We start from the raw sequence: 19379 nt of genomic DNA on the forward strand, positions 1-19379 counted from the left end.
GCCTCCCCTGCCTGCTTCTCCCTCTGCCTGCTGCTCCCTCTGCCTGCTGCTCCCCCTGCCTGCTGCTTCCCCTGCCTGCGTGCACTCGCACTCTCTCTCCCTCCTCTGACAAATAAATAAGTAAAATCTTATCACCCCTCTTCTGCTAACCGCAGCAGGGTCTGCCCAACAATGGGGGACTTCTGGCCATGCTGATCTCCCCAGCTGCCCCTTCTCTCATTTCTACACTCTATCCACCAGCTTCTTCCTTTTTCAGATCTCCCCTTAGTCTTCATTTTCTCCTTATCTCTCTCTCCGACATTTTCCTCCCTTCCCTGAGTTCCCTCTGTCTTTCTCTCTTCATCATTCGTGACGTGGTATTAAAGTAAGCATGGGAGTGCGTGTGTTTATTATAGGTCACCTTTTTGAATATTTTATGTCTCCCCATCCCTAATTGTGAATAACTTAATGTTTTATGTTTCTTTTAAAAAATAATGATTGCCATTGCCTTTTGTGTTTGCAGTTGTTACTTTTCCCCCTATGGATGCCCAGCTTCAACTAAGGAAAAATATTCGATTCTGGTTTCTTTCTCCCCTTCCTTGATAGATTTGACTCGCCAAGGAAGCAGAGAACATAAAGAACTTAATGAAAGAGCTAGAGATAATTAAGTAGGTATACACATTTAAGAGAAATCCCTTTGCTCTCTGCTTACAAATTAAAGACTTTCTTAATACGATCTGCTTTGCTAATTGTGGGATGTCCTCATGGGTCTGCTCTCTCCAGGGACGATCTACAACTTCACATTAAGATCCTTCAACTCAGGGCCTGTAGGACCTTTTTTGGGTCCACAAAGTTGCTGTTGGAAAATGGTCTTTTTCTATATAGCCATGTTTAGTCATTTTGATAGGATCTCCACTTCAGAAAGGATAACCCATAAAGACTCGTGTGACACGGCATCTGCATAATTTGCATATTTGTGTGGCTTCACATAACATCAGGGCTGAGGCTCGGGGAAATGCACTTTAGTTAATGATTACTCTCCATAGGTGGGGATGACCAGGTGTTTCCTAAGAATCCTCAAATCTGGGAAACAAGACTGTCCTCTGCATGACAATCTAACAAAACCAGACTGCAGGGGCTGTGCTTAGTCATCTGTGAGTGTAGACCTAGAGGCGGTTTATATAAACCTGTGACCCAGAGCTCTCTGACTCCAACTCAAGGGAACTGGACGTCATCTCATGGGGACAGGGCAGGAAGTGGACCATACTTCGGGAACAAAGAGCCTCATCAGTCAAGATGTTCAGTACTTGCAAAAAGGCTGCGTGAACTTGTAGGCATTTAACGACAAAAAGGAAAACCCCCCAAAGCCATGTGTGGTCATGTCCACCTAGAAGCTGACCAGGGACCTGGCGCCCAGATTCTAGCTCTCTGGCCTTTCTGACAGGGACAACCTTAATGGAGGGCATCTCATTCTCTCCCTCTGCTCTTCTCTTGTTTTCCAAGTCATCTTCCACATTGGACCTCGTTTCTGCTCTCACTCATCCAGAGGGAGATATGCTTTGGCACAATGTCTTGAAATGTAGTCTCTTTGAGAGGAAGGCAGTGGTTAAGAGTGCTGGCTCCTAGGTCCAAACCCTGTCCCTGACCACTAGCTGTATGATGCTAAGTGAGCTTTTAAAACTTTCTGTTTTACAGACGCCTTGTCTATAAAATAGGGATGATCTAACAGTCTTCACCCTATAGAGCTGCTGTGCAAAGCACATGAGCAAGGCACGTGAAGTGCTTAGAATAGTGCCTGGCATACAGCAGCCTGCGAAAAATATTAGCTATTATTATTATTATTTTTCCCAGAAGACCTTTATAAACCTTTCTTTTTCTTAGTAGCTTATGATTTTCTAGAATTGGAGAAGATTATTTCTCTCAAATTGCTAACTGCTCTAAATGCAAATAAAAATTCTGCAAAAATGAATAGAAATTAGACAGTTAAGATATATAATTGTAGAACATTTTCTATTTTTATTTAGTTCTCTAATGACTTGTAAACACATTCAGATGTTTAAGGTCTGAATTTTTTATGATCGATTAATAAACAAGCTTTCGGGTACAGATAACAATAGCTAAAACACACACACACATATTTACTATGTGCCAAGGAGGTGCTGTACTATTTTATATATATATTAAGTCACATCACTGGGAAGGGCAGAGGGAGGATTCAAACCCAGGCTGGATCTGAATCCCAGCCTCTTCTTTGACCTGCCAGTCTACTTGATCTCCATGAGTTTTGTTAGAATGCCTTCAGCCCAAGGAGAGGGCTTCAATAAGCTTGCAAATCTAAGGGCCATGTCCTTGAACATGGAAAATTCATAAGGTCAGTGACCCCTTGGCAGTCCCACCTCCCACCCGTCTTTCTTGGGTAAAATCCCCCCATGTTGCCCAGCTGCCACACAAGTTCTGCCGGCGATTATTCTGGAAAACCACTACAGACATCTTAAAGGTACACAATTGTGCATTTCTTAATTAAGTCCTGTGAATTATTCCAAGGAACCTCTCTAGAATCATCACTGTTTCACAAAAATAAGAAGACGACACCAATGTAAGGTACATTATCTCCTCCCCAGGGAATCAAGCTGAGTAATTAAGAGCTTACAGTGGATCCAATTATCCACTGCACAGCCAGATTAAAAATCAGCACTACGGGAGGAAGTAGAACCTGGAGAAGTTCAGAAAGTCCGTCACGTAGGTCCTGCCGTTGCATGGTCTGGCAGAATGAAGCCCCTTCTGTTTCTCTGGCCCCTCCCCCACCTGCAGTCCTTACCTTGTTCACAAAGCTTCTTGGTCAGAGAGCCCTCATCTTGGAAATAAATGATGCGTTTCTGTACGATGCTGGCCCTGTTGGGAAAGAAGACACGAGTGTTGTGGTGAGGAGAGCAGGTTCAAGGGACGTCGGATCCTGGCCTGGCCACCTATGGCTGTGTGGCTTCGGGCAAGTCACCCCCCCCACTCTGTGCCTCAGTTTGGTCATTGGAAAGCTGGCATTCATAATAATGCATAGCTCGTGAGATTGCTCTGAGAATTAAATTTTTAAAAAAGTATGTCAAGAGCATAGCACGTACTTAGAAACCACTCAATAAATATTAGTTGTTGTGCTGCTGGTGGTGGGGCTAATAGTATTGTTAAGGTAAGAAAGGGAAGTAATATGACATTTTCAGTAACTTTTCTCAATGGCTCATTTTATTCTAGTTTTGTATCAAATGACTGAAACCATTTATAGACCCACCAAATTCAAATCAGAAAAGCATGTCAAGTCCTCTTCCGGAAGGGGAAAAAGAGAATTTAAAAATCTATTTTGATTTGTTCTGAAAATGTCATTCTCTATCTTTCCTGAATGTCTAGACGAAACTGTCTCCTACATTCTGAACAAAGACAATTTCAGCTGTTGTATCTCTCTCTTAAACATGTCAAACACAGGATCTTAGAATCTGGAAAGAATATTTGGAGGTTGAAAATTACTTCTGGCCAGCACATATTTTCTCCTTCATCTCGGACTGCACAGACAGTCTCCTTCTCCTTTGACCCACTCTGCTGTGTATTTTCAGCTGGCTTTGCAGTCGTTGAACCCTGAAACCCAGCGTTCCTGCATGTGAAGTCTACAACACTTAACAATGAAACAGTACCAGTGGATTTTGAGCCCTTCCTATTGATTATCTTCAGCAACGTCACTCAATCAAAAGGTAATTTTTACTTTGATGGGCCCTATTTCACAGAGAAAGGGATCACTTGGCTCCATTACAGCTAAGCACACTAAAGGAGGATTGGGGTCACATGATCCGCCCGGTGTCACATGACAGCAGACCCAGTCAGGGGCCCATGCACGGCTCTACAGAATATAGATGTGGCTTTCTTGATGGTGTGGGCCTAGGCCAAGATTACTTTCCAAAGAAACATCTACTCTAAACCCAGTCTTGCACAAAAGAATAAAATTCAGACTACCCTACAGATGTCTTTTATAGTCTCTTCTTACCCAAGAGAGATGAGATGTTGAAATAAATGAATGAAATATGCTTCTTGTTTCCGCAAAGCTACTTTGATCATGGATCCATTCTGTTGACCATAAGCAGAAAGTTTCCTCAGGCCAAGAAAACCCTCTTGAGAACACTCATCCCAAAGCCAAATTACAAAGCCTTTTGTTAGTCAGAGCATCCCATTATCTACCACTTCCTGAGTGTAGCCCACCAGGAAGTGCCTCAGGGACCCCTGCGGAAGGTGAGGAGGGGGACTTGTGGGAAGTAGCCCAGGCTTGGCATTCTCGATTCAACTAAAGGCTTCACCCTCTTACCTACCAAAGTGGTCTCCTCCCCCATTTGTCTTCTTGTTGTATTTATTGGTATATTTTCAACCAATAGCTGTTGGAGGCCTGATTGGTGGCCACACACTGGCCAGGGACACCATTATGTACCAGTCAGATGGGGCCGCTTCCCATTCTCAAAATCAACAGCATACTGGGCAGAAAGCACCAAACAGCTAAATCCACAGCTAATCATATAACATGACTGTGATTAAGTGCTAAACAGACGTTCCCAGGGTGTGGGAGAGTATAACACAGGGGGTCCTGACCAAGGCAGGGAAGACTCCCCCCAGACAAGAAGGCTCCAACTGGAAAGAAAAGGTACTTACTAGGGCAAGTAGGAGGGAGAAACAAAGGAGAGGACCTCCTTTAAAGATCTTCAGGGTGGGAGGGTCATGGCTCACTGCAGAACTGACCCATGGTTACGTCAGGAAGGGGGTGTGAGAAGAGTGGGGGAGGTGCGCAGGTCTAACTCTCCCTGAATCTGCAGGGAGATGGTATTTTATACCAAGCTTGATAAGACCTCTTTAATAAATGCATCCGAAGATGTGAGATAATCAGATTTGCTCCTTTACAGAGAGAACCTGGGGGGTACCCAGGTGGATAAGTCAGTTAAGCGTCTGCCTTCAGCTCAGGTCCTGATCCCAGGGTTTCGGAATAGAGCCCCACATCCGAGTCTCTGCTCAGCAGAGAGTCTGCTTCTCCTTCTCCCTCTGATCATTCCCCTGGCTTGTGCTCTCTCTTTTTCAAATAAATACATAAAATCTTAGGAAAAAAATAAAAAGAGCCCTTGGGGGGTGCCTTCGTGGCTTAGTCTATTAAGTATCCACCTCTTAATTGTGGCTCAGGTCATGATCTCAGGGGTGTGAGATCAGGCTCTATGATGGGCGTGAAGCTCGCTTAAAATTCTCTTTCTCCCGGGGGCGCCTGGGTGGCTCAGTGGGTTGAGCCGCTGCCTTTGGCTCGGGTCATGATCTCGGGGTCCTGGGATTGAGCCCCGCGTCGGGCTCTCTGCTCCGCAGGGAGCCTGCTTCCCTCTCTCTCTCTCTGCCTGCCTCTCTGCCTACTTGTGATCTCTGTCTGTCAAATAAATAAATGAAATCTTTAAAAAAAAAAAATTCTCTTTCTCCCTCTGCCCTTCCCCACCTCTTCCCCTCTTTTAAAAAAAAAAAAAAAGTTAAAAAAAATAAAATAATAAAAACAAAAAAGTAAAATAAATAAATAAATAAAAAGAGCATTTGGGCCATAGAGTAAAAATGAGTTGGTAGGTGGTTGCAGTGTAGAGTTCTCAGACAAATTAAATTCTACTTCAACAAAATTCATTTGGGACGCCTGGCTGGCTCAGTCAGCTGGGTGTTGGACACTTGATCTCAGCTCAGGTCTTGATCTCAGGTTCTTGAGTTCAAGCTTTTCGTTGGGCCCAGCGTGGAGCCTACTTAAAACAGAACCAAACGACATTCTCTTGCTAAAATGGTTTGAAAATCCCTGATCTATAGGATAAAATACAAAATTACCATTGTATTCAAAGGTTTTCATAAAATTTCTCCCCAATGCCCCTCTGACTTCATTTGTCCTCATTTTGTGCCATGCTCCCTGGCGTGAATCTCGAGTTTGAGGAATTTATTCCCCTTATCTGAACACGGCTTCCACTCTACTGGGCCCTGACTGGTGCTATTTCCTCTCCCAGAATCTCCCCACATCTGCCTTTGTTAGCATCTGTAAATACTCCGAATTTTCTTCCTCTTGCTTTGAACAAGAGAACAATGGCAAAGCATATGATCATGCTTAGAAAAATTAAATCACCCCAAATTTCCAAAAGTATAATTATAAAAATGTGGGGAGCCAGAGAGAAAAAATTTCTTCTAAGATGTATTTCCTCTAAGATGCTTTCGTTTCCCTCATGTCTTGTTTTATGAAGTCTATGATGATTTATTCTTTCTTTTTATAATAGTTCTAATTTCTGGGCCCTTCCTGTGTGCCAGCCACCATATCACAGAGGCCCGTTAGACATAAATATTATGTATAATATATTTGTAACATGTATAATTGTATATATGTAATATGTATTATATGTATAAATATCATAAATACATATACATTGCCTTATATATCTTATATTTTACATTTATTACACCTTCTTAAATTCCTTCCTCATCCCAAACTCTTGGGTTAGATGCATTTTTTGAATTCAGAGTTTTTCAGGTATTAGAATGTTAAGATGATAATATACTATTAACATCCCCATAATCAAACCCATCCATATTCCATAGCAAAATGTAAGGATATTCATAAAAAGCCAGTAAATAAAAACTTTAAATAGCTTCCTGTCAGTTTAGGTCAACTTCAGCAAACCTGTTAAAGTGCTCTTATTTTTAGAAGGATTAAGATGAAGGTTTGCAGCTTATTTTCCCCTTTACCAGTGATGATGACCAAGAGGCAGGGGGGCAAGGAGCACGTTCAAGATTTTAAGGTTTCCCCTGTCTACCTCCAAAGCTCATGAGCTGCCTCACATGATTTTAAGGGATTAAAGATCACATATAAAAAGTATAACTGGCATGTGAGGTAAGTGCTATTATGAAATGTAACCTCAAATTGATTTCCCTTGGATCCATTTAGCATCTCATGGAACCCACTGTGAAGAACTGAGGCTCTGGTGGGGCTCACTGGAGCCTGGGTTGTGACCCCCAGAGTTCTTCATGAAGACTAAGCATATATTTCCATACCCATGCTCGGCCAAAGCTCTGGTCATGCCCTTTGGATTCCAAACTGTGAGGATCAAATGCAGGATAGGAGTCTTTTTCTGACCTGACTTCATCTTTATCTAATCCCTCCTGAGCACTCTGTCTAAGCCATACCCTCTATTTGCCTTCACAATCTCTGCCCCTGGGACCCTGTCCATGGGACTCTGTCCATGGGACTCCTGTCCTCTTCTGTGACTCCTCAACACACATATGAGAATAACACACACACACACACACACACACACACAGTTCAGTTACCCAGAACTCGTACCCACTAGGACTGGTTTCTCGGCTGTTTGCTCTTCCTGTAAGCCATGGACTCTTGGGTTTATCCCACACGGCATTTAATAATCTGCACTATAGCTGCCTATTTATTTTTCTATCTCCTGGGCTAGTTTCTAAGCTTCTCAAGAGGAGGAACTGTATCTTCCTTATTTCTGTTGATGTTAGTATTGTTGAAGTACAGGGATTCAAGGAGAAGGGACAGTGTTTCGGGAAAGGAGAGGACTTGATGTTGAGTGGTCTGTCGGGCATGATGGTGGCCAATCTAGTCGACCTTAGACATAGGGACCTGTAACTCAGGATGGCTGTGAGGGGCGGGGGGCAGAGGCATATGGGTCACCGGGGCAGAAGTAAGAGGTAAAGCTTCCAAAGCAGCTGATGTCACCCGGGGCAAGTGTGCAGAGTGAGAAGAGAGGCTGAATCCAGAACTCTGGAGGAGACCAACATTCACCTGTGGATATGCTGGTAGAGACCAAGATTTGGTATGCTTGGTTGCAGAAGAGGTTTCTTTTTATTCCTCATCCGGTCAACTCTTGAGAAAATTTATATTCTGAAAAAATGCATTTCATTTGGAGTCTGTTCCCATCAAAAGTATAAAACTCAGCTGAGATTTATAAATCATATTATAGTTCAGGAAAATAATAGCTTTACAAGATGAGAAAGCTGTTAGTAAGAATTCCCTTAGCATTTCAAAATGACAAATTTCTCCCATTCTGTGTTGCAATTTGGCAGTCCTGTTGCATAGCATTTATACGCTGAGACGCTGAATGCTCTCTTATCATGAGAGAGCGTGTTAAGGAAATCTAAATTAAATTTCTCAGTATGTTAGCTTCTCAAACTTTGGAATATTGAGGTTCTAAATAACTTACTAATCATTTCCATAAGTTTCTTTTAAACCTCAAGTGGTAGAACATTTCTAGAAACACCATCCTGGATCTCTTAGACGTTTGACCCTTTTCTGTCTGCAGGCTTATTCATTTGATATTATTTCTCCTTGGGGGAATTTTCCTGTGGGATAAAGTCAGAGCTTGCGAAGTTGTGGATATGCTGTCTCAGCTAGGCCTTCCTTGGACCCCTGCTCTCACCAAAAAGGGACAGGGAGACATTAGAAACTGAAGGACTTGGGAGAAATCAGGCCAGAAAATGACTTCAAAATTCACATGAATCCTCAGTGGCTGGGTCACCGGTATATAAAGATAATTCATGTAATGTCCCTAATACATGGGTGTCGCATGAAGTAAATAGACACTATGAGGTAGCCATTAACCTTACTTTTGTTAAACCATTGTCTCTTAGCAAGTGCCTGGCAGTACTTAGTAAACGGTAGCTATTATTATACATTGGGTCTGTCTCCTTGGCTTGTGGAGAGAGGAATGAGGGTGCTAGCTCAGTCAGCTGCTTCAGGCAGAGATACTGAAGGGCCAAAATGAAGCTCAGGTTTGTGGCCTCCAGACTAAGGTTGCCAACCCTCTTCCCAAGTCCAGTCACATCTCTGCTACTGAACATTTTTTGGGGTGCTTTAAAAACTTTGTCTATGATCTCAGGGATGTTTTCTCTTGGAAGCAGTTGAGTTTATAACCAGTGACATCACTTCCTTCTACCAGTGAAAGAACACCTCTGTGGGAGCACCCAGAAACAAAATATTAGAGTCATAGTAGCGGTAATACCATCCAGGGCTGAGGCCCTCTGCCTTATTTTACTTCATGAGGATGCCAAGTACTAACCTGCCCGTGGTCTCATGTTAAACAACAAATATTTAGAGAGATTGGGTGCATTCTGTGACCCAAACTCCTCCCAATTATTTATATGGCTTTAGGTGGAGGTCGGGACACGAAGCAATGTCCAGGAGTTAATAGGCCCCCTGACATGCCATCATAATGTGCACATGGGAGAAGAAAAGTGAAAGCTTATCTGCAGGGCCCTATCTAAAACCCCCATGTGAACTCCTGCTACCCAACAGCAAAGTCATAATCTGTGTTTGGGGTCACACAGCTACAGACTCAGAGCCTGGTACAGTCATCTACCATTATTGCGAAAAAGCAATGTTAGTAAACCACCATGAGATTATTCCTGCTTAGTTATCAATAAGACATTTACTGAGGACTTACTTGGTGTCAGACACTTTGCGAGGAGCTGAGAATTCAAAGATGAATAAAAGACAGTGCTTTCTAGTAAGGAGATCCTAGTCCAGTGGGAGAAGAGAGAGACAAAGGAAGGAAACAGGAGATCAGTGTTGAGAGAGAGGATGGAGGAGCCATGGGAGGCAGAAGAGCACTGACTAACGTGGCCCTGGCCAAGTTCTGACGGGAGGTGATGATGGTGGCCCTGAAGGTTTGAATGAAGATCCAGGCAGTGGAAATAGGAGATGTGAGGCACATGTTGTAGGAAAATTTATCAGGACTGGGTAACTTACAGGACCTGGGGCAGAAAGAGGAGGTTGAGTCCAAGAGAGTTTGTTTTTCGTTTCTTTAACAATGAAACACCCCAGTCCTTCACAAATATTAACTCACTTTATCCAACCAACAGCCCCATGAAGTAGGCGCTGCCATGATCCCTGTCTTAACGATAAGATCACGGTCACGGTCATCGAGCGGCGCGTGAAGTGACAGCCCATATACAAACCCCAGGAACTACAGGATGGGATGGGAATCCTAACCACTGAAATAAAAGACAGAAGGGGCAAAGAGGAATTTTTTTTTCTTAATTTTTGGAATCTGTGTTGAGATAACTGCAGATCCACCTGCATTTTTAAGAAATAATACAGACAAACCATATACTTTGTCCAATTTTCCCCAAATGGTAACATTTTGTAAAAGTTCAGTCTGTGCCATGTTGTAGTGAGGATATTGATATTGGTACCATCCACCAGGCTGGAATCTAGAAACAAAATGGTATAATAGGGTTAGGTGAGGCCAGGTGATGCCATCCTAAAGATGTCATGCACCTATGACAAGCTGCCACACTCCAAGAAAGAACATTCTCGAATGACTCTCAGAACACATGGTATATTAGGACCCCAAATGGAGAATCATCTACAAGTGTCACAGTGACACAGGGGTAGCAGGCTACATCTCTGGCTGGGATGAGGTGGGTGTGTTATTGGTAGGAATGAGGTCCATCAGAATAACTTCTTGGAAAGATGAGAGAGAAGCTGAGTCTGTGACCAGGGATGGGCACTTTGCTGCAGTTAGTGTGCATCTTTCTGCATACCAGAAAGATCCTCTTGGCAGGTCTACCATCCATGGTCCTTTTGTCCTTTTTTTTTTTTTTTTTTAAAGATTTTATTTATTTATTTGAGAGAGAGACAGAATGAGCAGTGGGGAGGGACAGAGGGAGAGGGCGAGAGAAGTAGACTCCCTACTGAGCAGGAAACCCGACACAGGGCTCCATTCCAGTACCCTGGGATCATGACCCGAGCCAAAGGCAGACGCTCAACAAACTGAGCCCCCTGGGTGCCCCATCCATGGTCTTTCTATACCTAAACCAGGCTACCGGCTCTATACAGTGCTGCGCGTTCACACACAGCTTACGTTATGACCAGAATCTGGCTGAGATGTCGGTTCAGCTCTTAACAAGACTATAGTCCATTCCCAACCCTGTACAATGATCACGGGATTTCTCAAGCTCCTGATTCACATCACTGGACGTAGTTACTTCTACAAAGTCTCAGTTTCAATTTTAACAAAAACTGGGCAAGTACTATTTTTAAACAAAGTTTATTTCTTCTCAGGATGACCCCCGCGACCCTGGGGATAACGAGCTGTTCATGGTTCCATTTTTCTCTTATTATTGTCCCAATTTCCGACTTAATCTTTAACCCATAGCTTGTCAATACTATTACTCCCAGCACTTTGCATTTTACCTGCCCCAGATCCAATGGGAAATTAACAATGAGGAATTGATTTGCATAAGAGAGAAGGAAAAAGAAAAGAATAAAACTGGATTGTCTTAAAAGAGCTATTTTAGATAGGAGAGGCATTTAAACCAGACAGGTCTTCATTTACTTGTGTTTTGATTATCAGAGGAGGTGCCAGAGAGCTGTGTGAGGAACTAGAGGTACACAGACAAATAAGGTCTAGTGTGACATCAAATAGTCAACAGCCTGTGAGGGAGAGAGAGATGCGTCATCTGCCTAATCGGAATCCAGCATAATGAGCACCGGCGTCTACTCAGTACCCACTGGTTCCGTCTTCCATGATTTCCAAACCCTGATCTTTGGTACTGGGTAAGCCCGTCATGACAGTCCTGTCCTCACCGTCCCAGACTTCCTTGCAGCTGGGGAACGGGAACATGCGCCCCACACATGGCTTCAGTATCAGAAGGGGAGGTTTGCAGGATGGAGGGGAAACCGTCTGAGAACGTGACCTATCTTGCCTGTCCTGTTTTTCTCTAGGCTTGACTACCAACACAATGTGTGAAACAAAGCAGCCATTCTGTGACCATGAGGGAAAGGCCAAGGAGAAAAGCAGAGACACTGGCCCTGACGTTTAGCTACAGAACTCATCTGAGCAGTCACCTAAGGTCTGGCCTTTGTGTTATAACAGAAACAAACCAAAAAATCCATCTCTTTGTTGACATTGTCATTAGTCAAGTTTCTTTGAGCGCTGCTCTCAAAAGCACACCTCACTGACAGAAAGAGGTTTGTACGAACAAACCACTGTGGGAGCACAGGAGACGGGGGTTCAAAAGGGAGAGGGAGGGAGAGCCCGTTGTGGTGACCCTAGGTACTGGGCCAGGAGATGGCACCGGGGAGCCACTGGAGGATGCTGGCCAGAGTGGGGGTGGAGATGCTTTGATCCCAAGAGTCTTGGAGAAAGATGCTTTGGATTTGGTGGGTGGGAAGTCATTCTGTCCCTTGCTGGGACTTTCGATGGGACACCAGGGACAGGGGCCTGTTCACAGTGACTCGGAAGAGAGCAGGCAGGCCTGCCGGTACAAGCTACTGTGAAGAGCGACGTGCTGGAAGGGAAGCAGGGTGGGTGGGAGTCTGACAGGGGTTTGACGCAGGAGAGTGAAATATTTTTTTTTTCTCCAAAGGAGACTTTTACATGCCTGTGAGCTGTGACTGAAGAAACAGCGGGATCCCTTAGGGGAATCTGTTAGATCACTGCCTGGAAATTTGTCATCTGTTGGAAAAATCTTAAATAAACGCACATGAACAAAATAAATAGACTGCAGGATGCACTTCCCGGTGCTAGAGATCTGACAGGCAGGCAGTTATGGATAGTGAACAGGACCATTTCTTATTTTCTAGAATTGTTTTAACCGAACTATCAATATTTTTTCAGCATCTTTTGACCCTTCATGGATCCCTCTCTCTGGCTTAACCGATCTGTGGCATTTCTTCACCTTGCAAAGAGATATAACGTACATCTGATTGTTGAGCTTGGGGTGAAGGCACTATGTCATGATACATCTTTAGGCCAACAATCTCTTAAGATTACAAGAGCCTAGGGTTTGATGTCCCTGCAAATTCCTTTTTTTTTTTTCTTTTTCCCCAGTCAGCTTTAGCAAGCTACTCAGATTTTCATAACATGACTACTGGTACTTGGGGTGTGGCCAGTGGGGACAACCGACAGTTGGGTTCGCTGCTTCTCTGATACCGCTGAAACCATGACTCTGCTGGATAATGTCTCATCCAGCCACGCTGCTGGTCAGCGCCTACCTCACTTTTCCCTCCATCGTCTTTACATCTGCAAATCATCAGCAGACTGTGAGCTCCTCCAGCCCTGAAACTGCCTGTCTTCTTCATCGCTGCCTGCCTGGAAACTAGCAGACGATCTGGCAGAGGCTCTTTGAACCCAGGACTCTTAATCTGGGGGTCTGCAGACAGGTCTCAGGATGATGAAATTTTGTGTGATGTGCACAAGTGCAGAGGTCTGGGGAGGAGTTCATGGTCTTCCTCTGCTCCTCAAAGGGGTTCCTGGCCTTGAAAATCTTCAGAACCACTATTAGGTCTAAAATGAAGGATAGCAGATATGTGAAATCACATGACTGTCATTGCATTTAGTAAAATCTCCAACTAAGATATAGGATTTGTTTTTTCTAAAGATAAAGGTTAAGTTTTTATTCCAAGCACCCAAGCCTTCAACTGCTCGTGCTCTCTCTCTCTCTCTCTCTCTAGACTATGCTCTGATTCTATACAGAACTTTCTTCAGCCGGATAACAAGAGACAGAAGAGCAGCATCACTCCTGGCGTTTCTGGTGTGCCTTGTGGGCCTTGCTGCTCTGGACAGGGCATGGCTGTCCCCAGCCTCTAAACTCCAGGAAATGCTGCCACACACAAAGGTGCTCCCGGCTGGCACATAGAAGTTATCACCTTCCCCAGTTGGACCCGCTCCACGTGGCCTCTGCTGCCTCCCCTTTCTGCGGGCTCCCGCAAGCCATGGCTGGCAGCACTGTTCTCGCAAACGTAAGGAAACCGTTCAGGTGACACAGCAAGGTCCTCACGCACAGGCCACCTGCCATCCTTCCTGTTCCTCCCAGAGTCTCCCTGTCATGCGGGGCTTTCTGCCGTGGAAACTGGACAGCAGCAGATCTGTGTGTTGGGAGAGTCTCCTTCCTCTAGGCTGGGCTGGGGACTGTGGTGGTGGGGCCGGGGGTGGTGATGATGGTTCTTAGCTAGGAATTCATGCCCATGAATGGGTTTCAGAAGATTCCTGAGACCCTGAAAAAAACTGCAAAACAGTTTTGGGGAGAGATTCTATATGCAGCATTGCTCTAAAGTTCAGAGTCATGGTTTTCACGCCAGTTAGCCCCCACAGGAGGCCCACCTCCCTCCCCGTCCAATGAAGACATGCCCAGAGGCTTCCCGGACAATTATGGTGGTGACCTCCTAATGCATCATCTCTCCTTGCCAACCCATCCAATTCACCTACACTCTGCCAGGGGATGAACCGTCACCTCCAGCACATGACCACTTCCTCTCACTGACTCTACGGCAGAGTGGCACCATGGTCCTAAGATGTCATCTCCCACCTCCGCCCTGCCCCACTCTATCCTAGCACGGGGTCTGGCACACAGCAGGCCTTTCTACACAAAGGTACCTCTCTCCCTTACAGATCATGGTCCAAACTCTGGGATAAATGTCCACACTCCTGAACACCAGGATGCCAGCTGCCTTCCAGGTCTGAGCCACACACCCCTTCACCCCCACTGAGCCCGAGTCTTCCCAACTACCTGAACTCAGCCCTGCCTTGTCACTGGGTACAGAACGTGTGACACACAACCCCTCCTGGCTTCTGCCCCCGCTACTTGATAAGCCAAGAATGCACTCCCCCACCCCCATCTGTCACCATCTCACCGCTGCCCCCAGAGTTTCATTGACCGCGACTGTCGGCAGCAACCTCCTCTGGGTTTCTAGAACAGCATGGATCTTTCTCGTTCATTTGGCATTCAGACACCGGACACTCGATGTCTGCTTCGACTTTAATGTCTTGTCCTACCATTTAACTTATTGTGTGTTTATGTTTTGTTCTTCAGACGGAATTCTGAGGTTTTTCAGGGAAGGGACTTTTTGTACACACTGGCCCCTCTAGCCTAGGACATAGTGCCTTCTGAATAAAAAGCGCCGAAGGCATGTCGATGTGATATGTTTTCACATTACTGACTATACCCGTAAGTCAACTCTTTTATATTCAACACAACGTGTTGCGTGTCTACCATATGTCCACGATCTGGCAAGAAGCGTAAGGTCCTTTGTGTTAGCAGTGCCGCCCAGAGTGCTGGGTGAACAGCAAACAGTGACTGGTCTGAGTCACGAAACATTTCCCACTGCATAAAGCCTAGTTAAGTCTGCTTCGCTTTGTTCAAGCCAGGCTGTTTGGCCGATGACAGCCATTGTTCGCCAAAGGAACCATTCGGGTTGAATTCAAAATCCCTTCACAACATTGGGCATCGGCAGAATGATGATACTTCTGCCAGGAGGATGTTAAACCCGGAACAGGGCTTTCTTTATGGCAAAACCATTGCTGATTGCACTATGCACGCCACGTTGCTCATTCTTTGAGTTGACTCTTTGGAAAAAGACACCCATAGGCCTTACATTTTTGACTCACTCCAGACTTGTCCCAGGTTTCTTCTTTTCAACATCTACAGCCCTCTCCGAGCATCTGGCCTCATTCTTATGTCATATGAGCTCATTAGCCTTATGCCATGGTCACACGGGACCCCCCCCAGGGCTCCAGAGCAAAGACACGAGAACACAAGTCGGCCACAAAATCTGAGCATGATCTGTCCTGTTTTCTACCCTTTCTCCTAGAGAATACTTTCGAGATAAGTTAAGAAAGGAAGGGAAAGAAGGAGGGAGGGAAGGAGGAAAGAGAGCAAGAAAGAGAAAGCAGGTGAGCCAAGAGCTCTATTTTTCTGAAAAATAATGTGGAAGAGGAGTAATGAGACCTCATTTTAATGCAGAGAAGAATGCAAATGACACATTTTCTTTGGAAAATATATGGTAAATTAAGGACACTTTCACTAACTCCTGACAGAGGGTAGTTAAGAGTGAGCCTCTTATCCACGTTAAACAAGGTACTGCCAATCTTTTTCTCCTCAACTGGGCAAGGATTAAGTTAAAACCCAACAAATCAATGAAAATATCTCTGGCAAAGGTGAACGTCTAACCACATTTACATGTTGTGTCTCTTGGAGAGATAAGGAGCATGTGTCCCTGGGAAATGCTTAGAACCTTCACCGAGTACGGACAGAAGTCACAGTGAGGATGGAGAGGAAGAGAGGGAGCGGAAGGCTTCAGTTTCCCCAGCTCAAGAAGGGAACAAGAGTAAAACCAGAGGGTGGTCACCTCCAGGGCGCAGCACAACACAGGCCCTGGAAGCTGGACCCTCACCGCATGGTGAACCCACGGATGGAACTCTTTCCAGGGTCTCTTCCCCGGGGCACTACTTTGTTTTGTGTTTGCCAAGTGGTTGAGTTCGTGCCATCTGGATTGGAACGCACATTTCCCTCTTTTTCTGAATGGCTCCATGTCAATGACGTTTCTGATACAAAGTAAGATACATTTCAAGAAAAGGAAGGAGTAGAATCCTTATCCTAGGATATTTCTTAATGACCTTGCAGTGAAGGACACTTTGTACTCTCTTTAATCCCACAGCATCCAAATGCATCGACATACATAGTGTTCCTTTGGACTGACGTCCTTGGTTCCGAAAATCTGAAATTCAACTTCCTGCTGACTTGGATTCTTATCTGTTCGAGCTGTCCTGGAGAGGACCGGCCGTCCCCACAGCCAGAGTTCTCAATGCCACTGACCGGCCGGTTTGGGAAGATATTGCGCTGGATTTTCAGTAGAAAGAGCTAATAGATCCTGGCTTTCCATGTGTCTGGTACCCTCCTTAGGAAGGCCAAGCCAGTTGTTTGACTGATACATTGTTCTGATTCGTGTAACATATTTTGGGAAAACCAACTGGCTGTAACTGACTGGGGATCAATACACAGATCAAAGGTGGCCGCAGAGAAGCTGGCAACTTCTGAGCTGTTTTCCTGCAAACCTGCCCAGTAGGAGTTCTGCATACTGAATGGTGCAAACTGGCCTCTTTGAGTTGTCCTTCGGAGGTTTAAAAAAAAAAAAAAGTCAGACAAGTCAAAAGAAGATGGGTCACTGACACAGGCAATGGACTCTTCTGCTCCTTTCTGGAGCCCATGGCATTATCCCATCATAATCCAGTACAGCTGTAGCCGATGTGCTGATGGGACTTGCCATGCTGTCCCATATGCCCGCGCAGGAGTGTGAGAAGTTTCCAGCCCTAAAGGTCAGCTGTGCCTGACAAATCCTACCTACAAGCCAGCAGCGAGCAGCATTTCCATGTGGATCCTGTTGGGCTCTTTCGGTTGTTGTTGTCAGGGCTTATCAGCATAAAAACGAAGTTGTTTTGACTCACCACTGTCTCTCTGCTATCAGAAAACTGTTATTAGGAAAATCGCATTAATTAGCAGCAGCTGAGGGGAGGTACGGCTCTTCTTCGGAGCTGCAGCTGCAAGTCTCTTGCTGCCTGTTGCCTAAATTTTAACAATTAACAGAATAAATAGTCTCTGAATGTATTGAATCATGTTAATTTTGTTTTCCTCTATTTGTATTACTGTTTAGGAGGGGTAGTTAATCTGCACTAAATACTCTGATGCCATTAGCATCTTTGAAGCTTATCCTCAGCTCTGCTCTTCCTCTCTGGTTTCCTGGGAGTGACGTTTAATGATAATTTTTTTAACTTCATTTAAACGTCACTTAAGATAGACCCCCAATATGCCCCAAAGTTTGGCATATTAGCTAAAATATTGGATGAAACGAAAAATCTTCTTTTTTGAGTGGGCTCCACACCCCGCGCGGAGCTCGATGCGGGGCTTGAACTCATGATTCTAAGATCAAGACCTGAGAGTGAGAGTCGGATGATAAACAGACTGAACCATCCAGGCTCCCCTAAAAATTTTCTATTATAGCCATGTTGGGTAACCGATCTGGATGGATGGACAGACAGAAGGAAGGAAGGATAAATGGAAATAATGATCAACAGAATAATGGACAGTTTTTAAACCTTGTAAATTCTAATCCCAGGTAGTTCATTACTTTTTTTTTTTTTATAATCACCATGAAATCAGAATGATAAAGACATGGTATAAGAGAAAGACCTTCCCAGTCAGATTTGGTCCTGGATTTACCTCTGCAGGGTGTCAGATGATTTGCAGCTATGTGTCAGTATTTCTCCCCTACAAATTTGGGTTCATATCCACTTTTGTGAGCATTAATGAACTAAACCCCTATGGAAAGCACCTATGCCAAATCTTCTTTTCTTCTTTCAACTTTTTTTTTTTTAAAGAGGTTATTTATTTATTTGACAGAGAGAGATCACAAGTAGGCAGAGAGGCAGGCAGAGAGAGAGGGGGAAGCAGGCTCCCCGCTGAGCAGAGAGCCCGATGTGGGGCTCGATCCCAGGACCCTGAGATCATGACCCGAGCTGAAGGCAGAGGCTTTAGCCCACTGGGCCACCCAGGAACTGATTACCTTAATGTGATGACCAGAAAATCCTTGAGAGACTCATTAAAAGTTATATTCTTTGGGGGCAGCTGGGTGGTCAGTTGGTTGTCTGAGTGTCTGACTCTTGATTTCAGCTCAGATCATGACCTCAGGGTAATGGGGTTGAGCCCCGGGTCAAGCTCCATGCTGGGTGTGGAGCCTGCTTAAGAGTCTCTGTCTTCCTGTCCCTCTGCCCCTACCCTCCCTAAAAAAAATAATAAAATAAAATAGTTATATTCCGTGAGGGGTGTTAACTGCAGTTAGGTTAGGTATTAAATCTTGGTTTACTGACTTGAAGTCTTAACCTAAGTGACACCATTTTGGGCCTGAGAATTTCTTGTTAACGTCAGCCCTGGTTACTCATTAAAATATATGGAGGAGTTTCTAAAACATGCCAACACCCTGATTCCACCCTAGACCAAGGAGATCAGAATTTCCAGAGGTGGGGCTAGAACACTAGTGAGTTTAGAAGTTGCTCTGGTGGTTCTAATGTGCAGCCCAAGTTGAAAAATCACTGGCATAGATGGTCCTGTTTAATTCTCCCGTCAATGAGTTAAGTATGATCATAACCGATGAAAAAAAGCCGAGGCACAAAGGGACCAAGCATCTTGACCAGGTTCACGTTACTCTTTTTTTTTTTTTTTTAAGATTTTATTTATTTGACAGACAGAGATCACAAGTAGGCAGAGAGGCAGGCAGAGAGAGAGGAGGAAGCAGGCTCTCTGCTAGGCAGAGAGCCTGATGCGGGGCTCCATCCCAGGACCCTGAGATCACGACCCAAGCCGAAGGCAGAGGCTTTAACCCACTGAGCCCAGGTGCCCCACAGTTCACATTACTCTTAATCAGTGAAGCAGGATTAGGAACCTAATGAGGCTGGCTCTACAAACCACAGCTTTCTTCACGGGGCTCTCCCGACTCCCAGGCAATAAGGAAATCCCGAGCTAAAACCCCTGGCAAAGAGGGTCTATGTAGATGTCCCCAGCATTCTACAGTGACTTTGATCATCATA

General features: G+C 44.8%; 1 protein-coding gene across 1 annotated transcript in view; it reads right to left on the reverse strand.

Moving 5' to 3' along the window:
- Positions 1 to 19379, reverse strand: part of SPON1 (spondin 1) — a 256164-nt gene that overhangs the window by 147224 nt on the left and 89561 nt on the right. The window contains exon 4 of the mRNA XM_059407970.1: positions 2798 to 2871. Within this exon, the coding sequence (XP_059263953.1) occupies positions 2798 to 2871 (74 nt within the window). The remainder of the gene's footprint in view (positions 1 to 2797; positions 2872 to 19379) is intronic.

The sequence above is a fragment of the Mustela nigripes genome, chromosome 1, assembly GCF_022355385.1.
Source record: "Mustela nigripes isolate SB6536 chromosome 1, MUSNIG.SB6536, whole genome shotgun sequence".
Lineage (NCBI taxonomy): Eukaryota > Metazoa > Chordata > Mammalia > Carnivora > Mustelidae > Mustela > Mustela nigripes.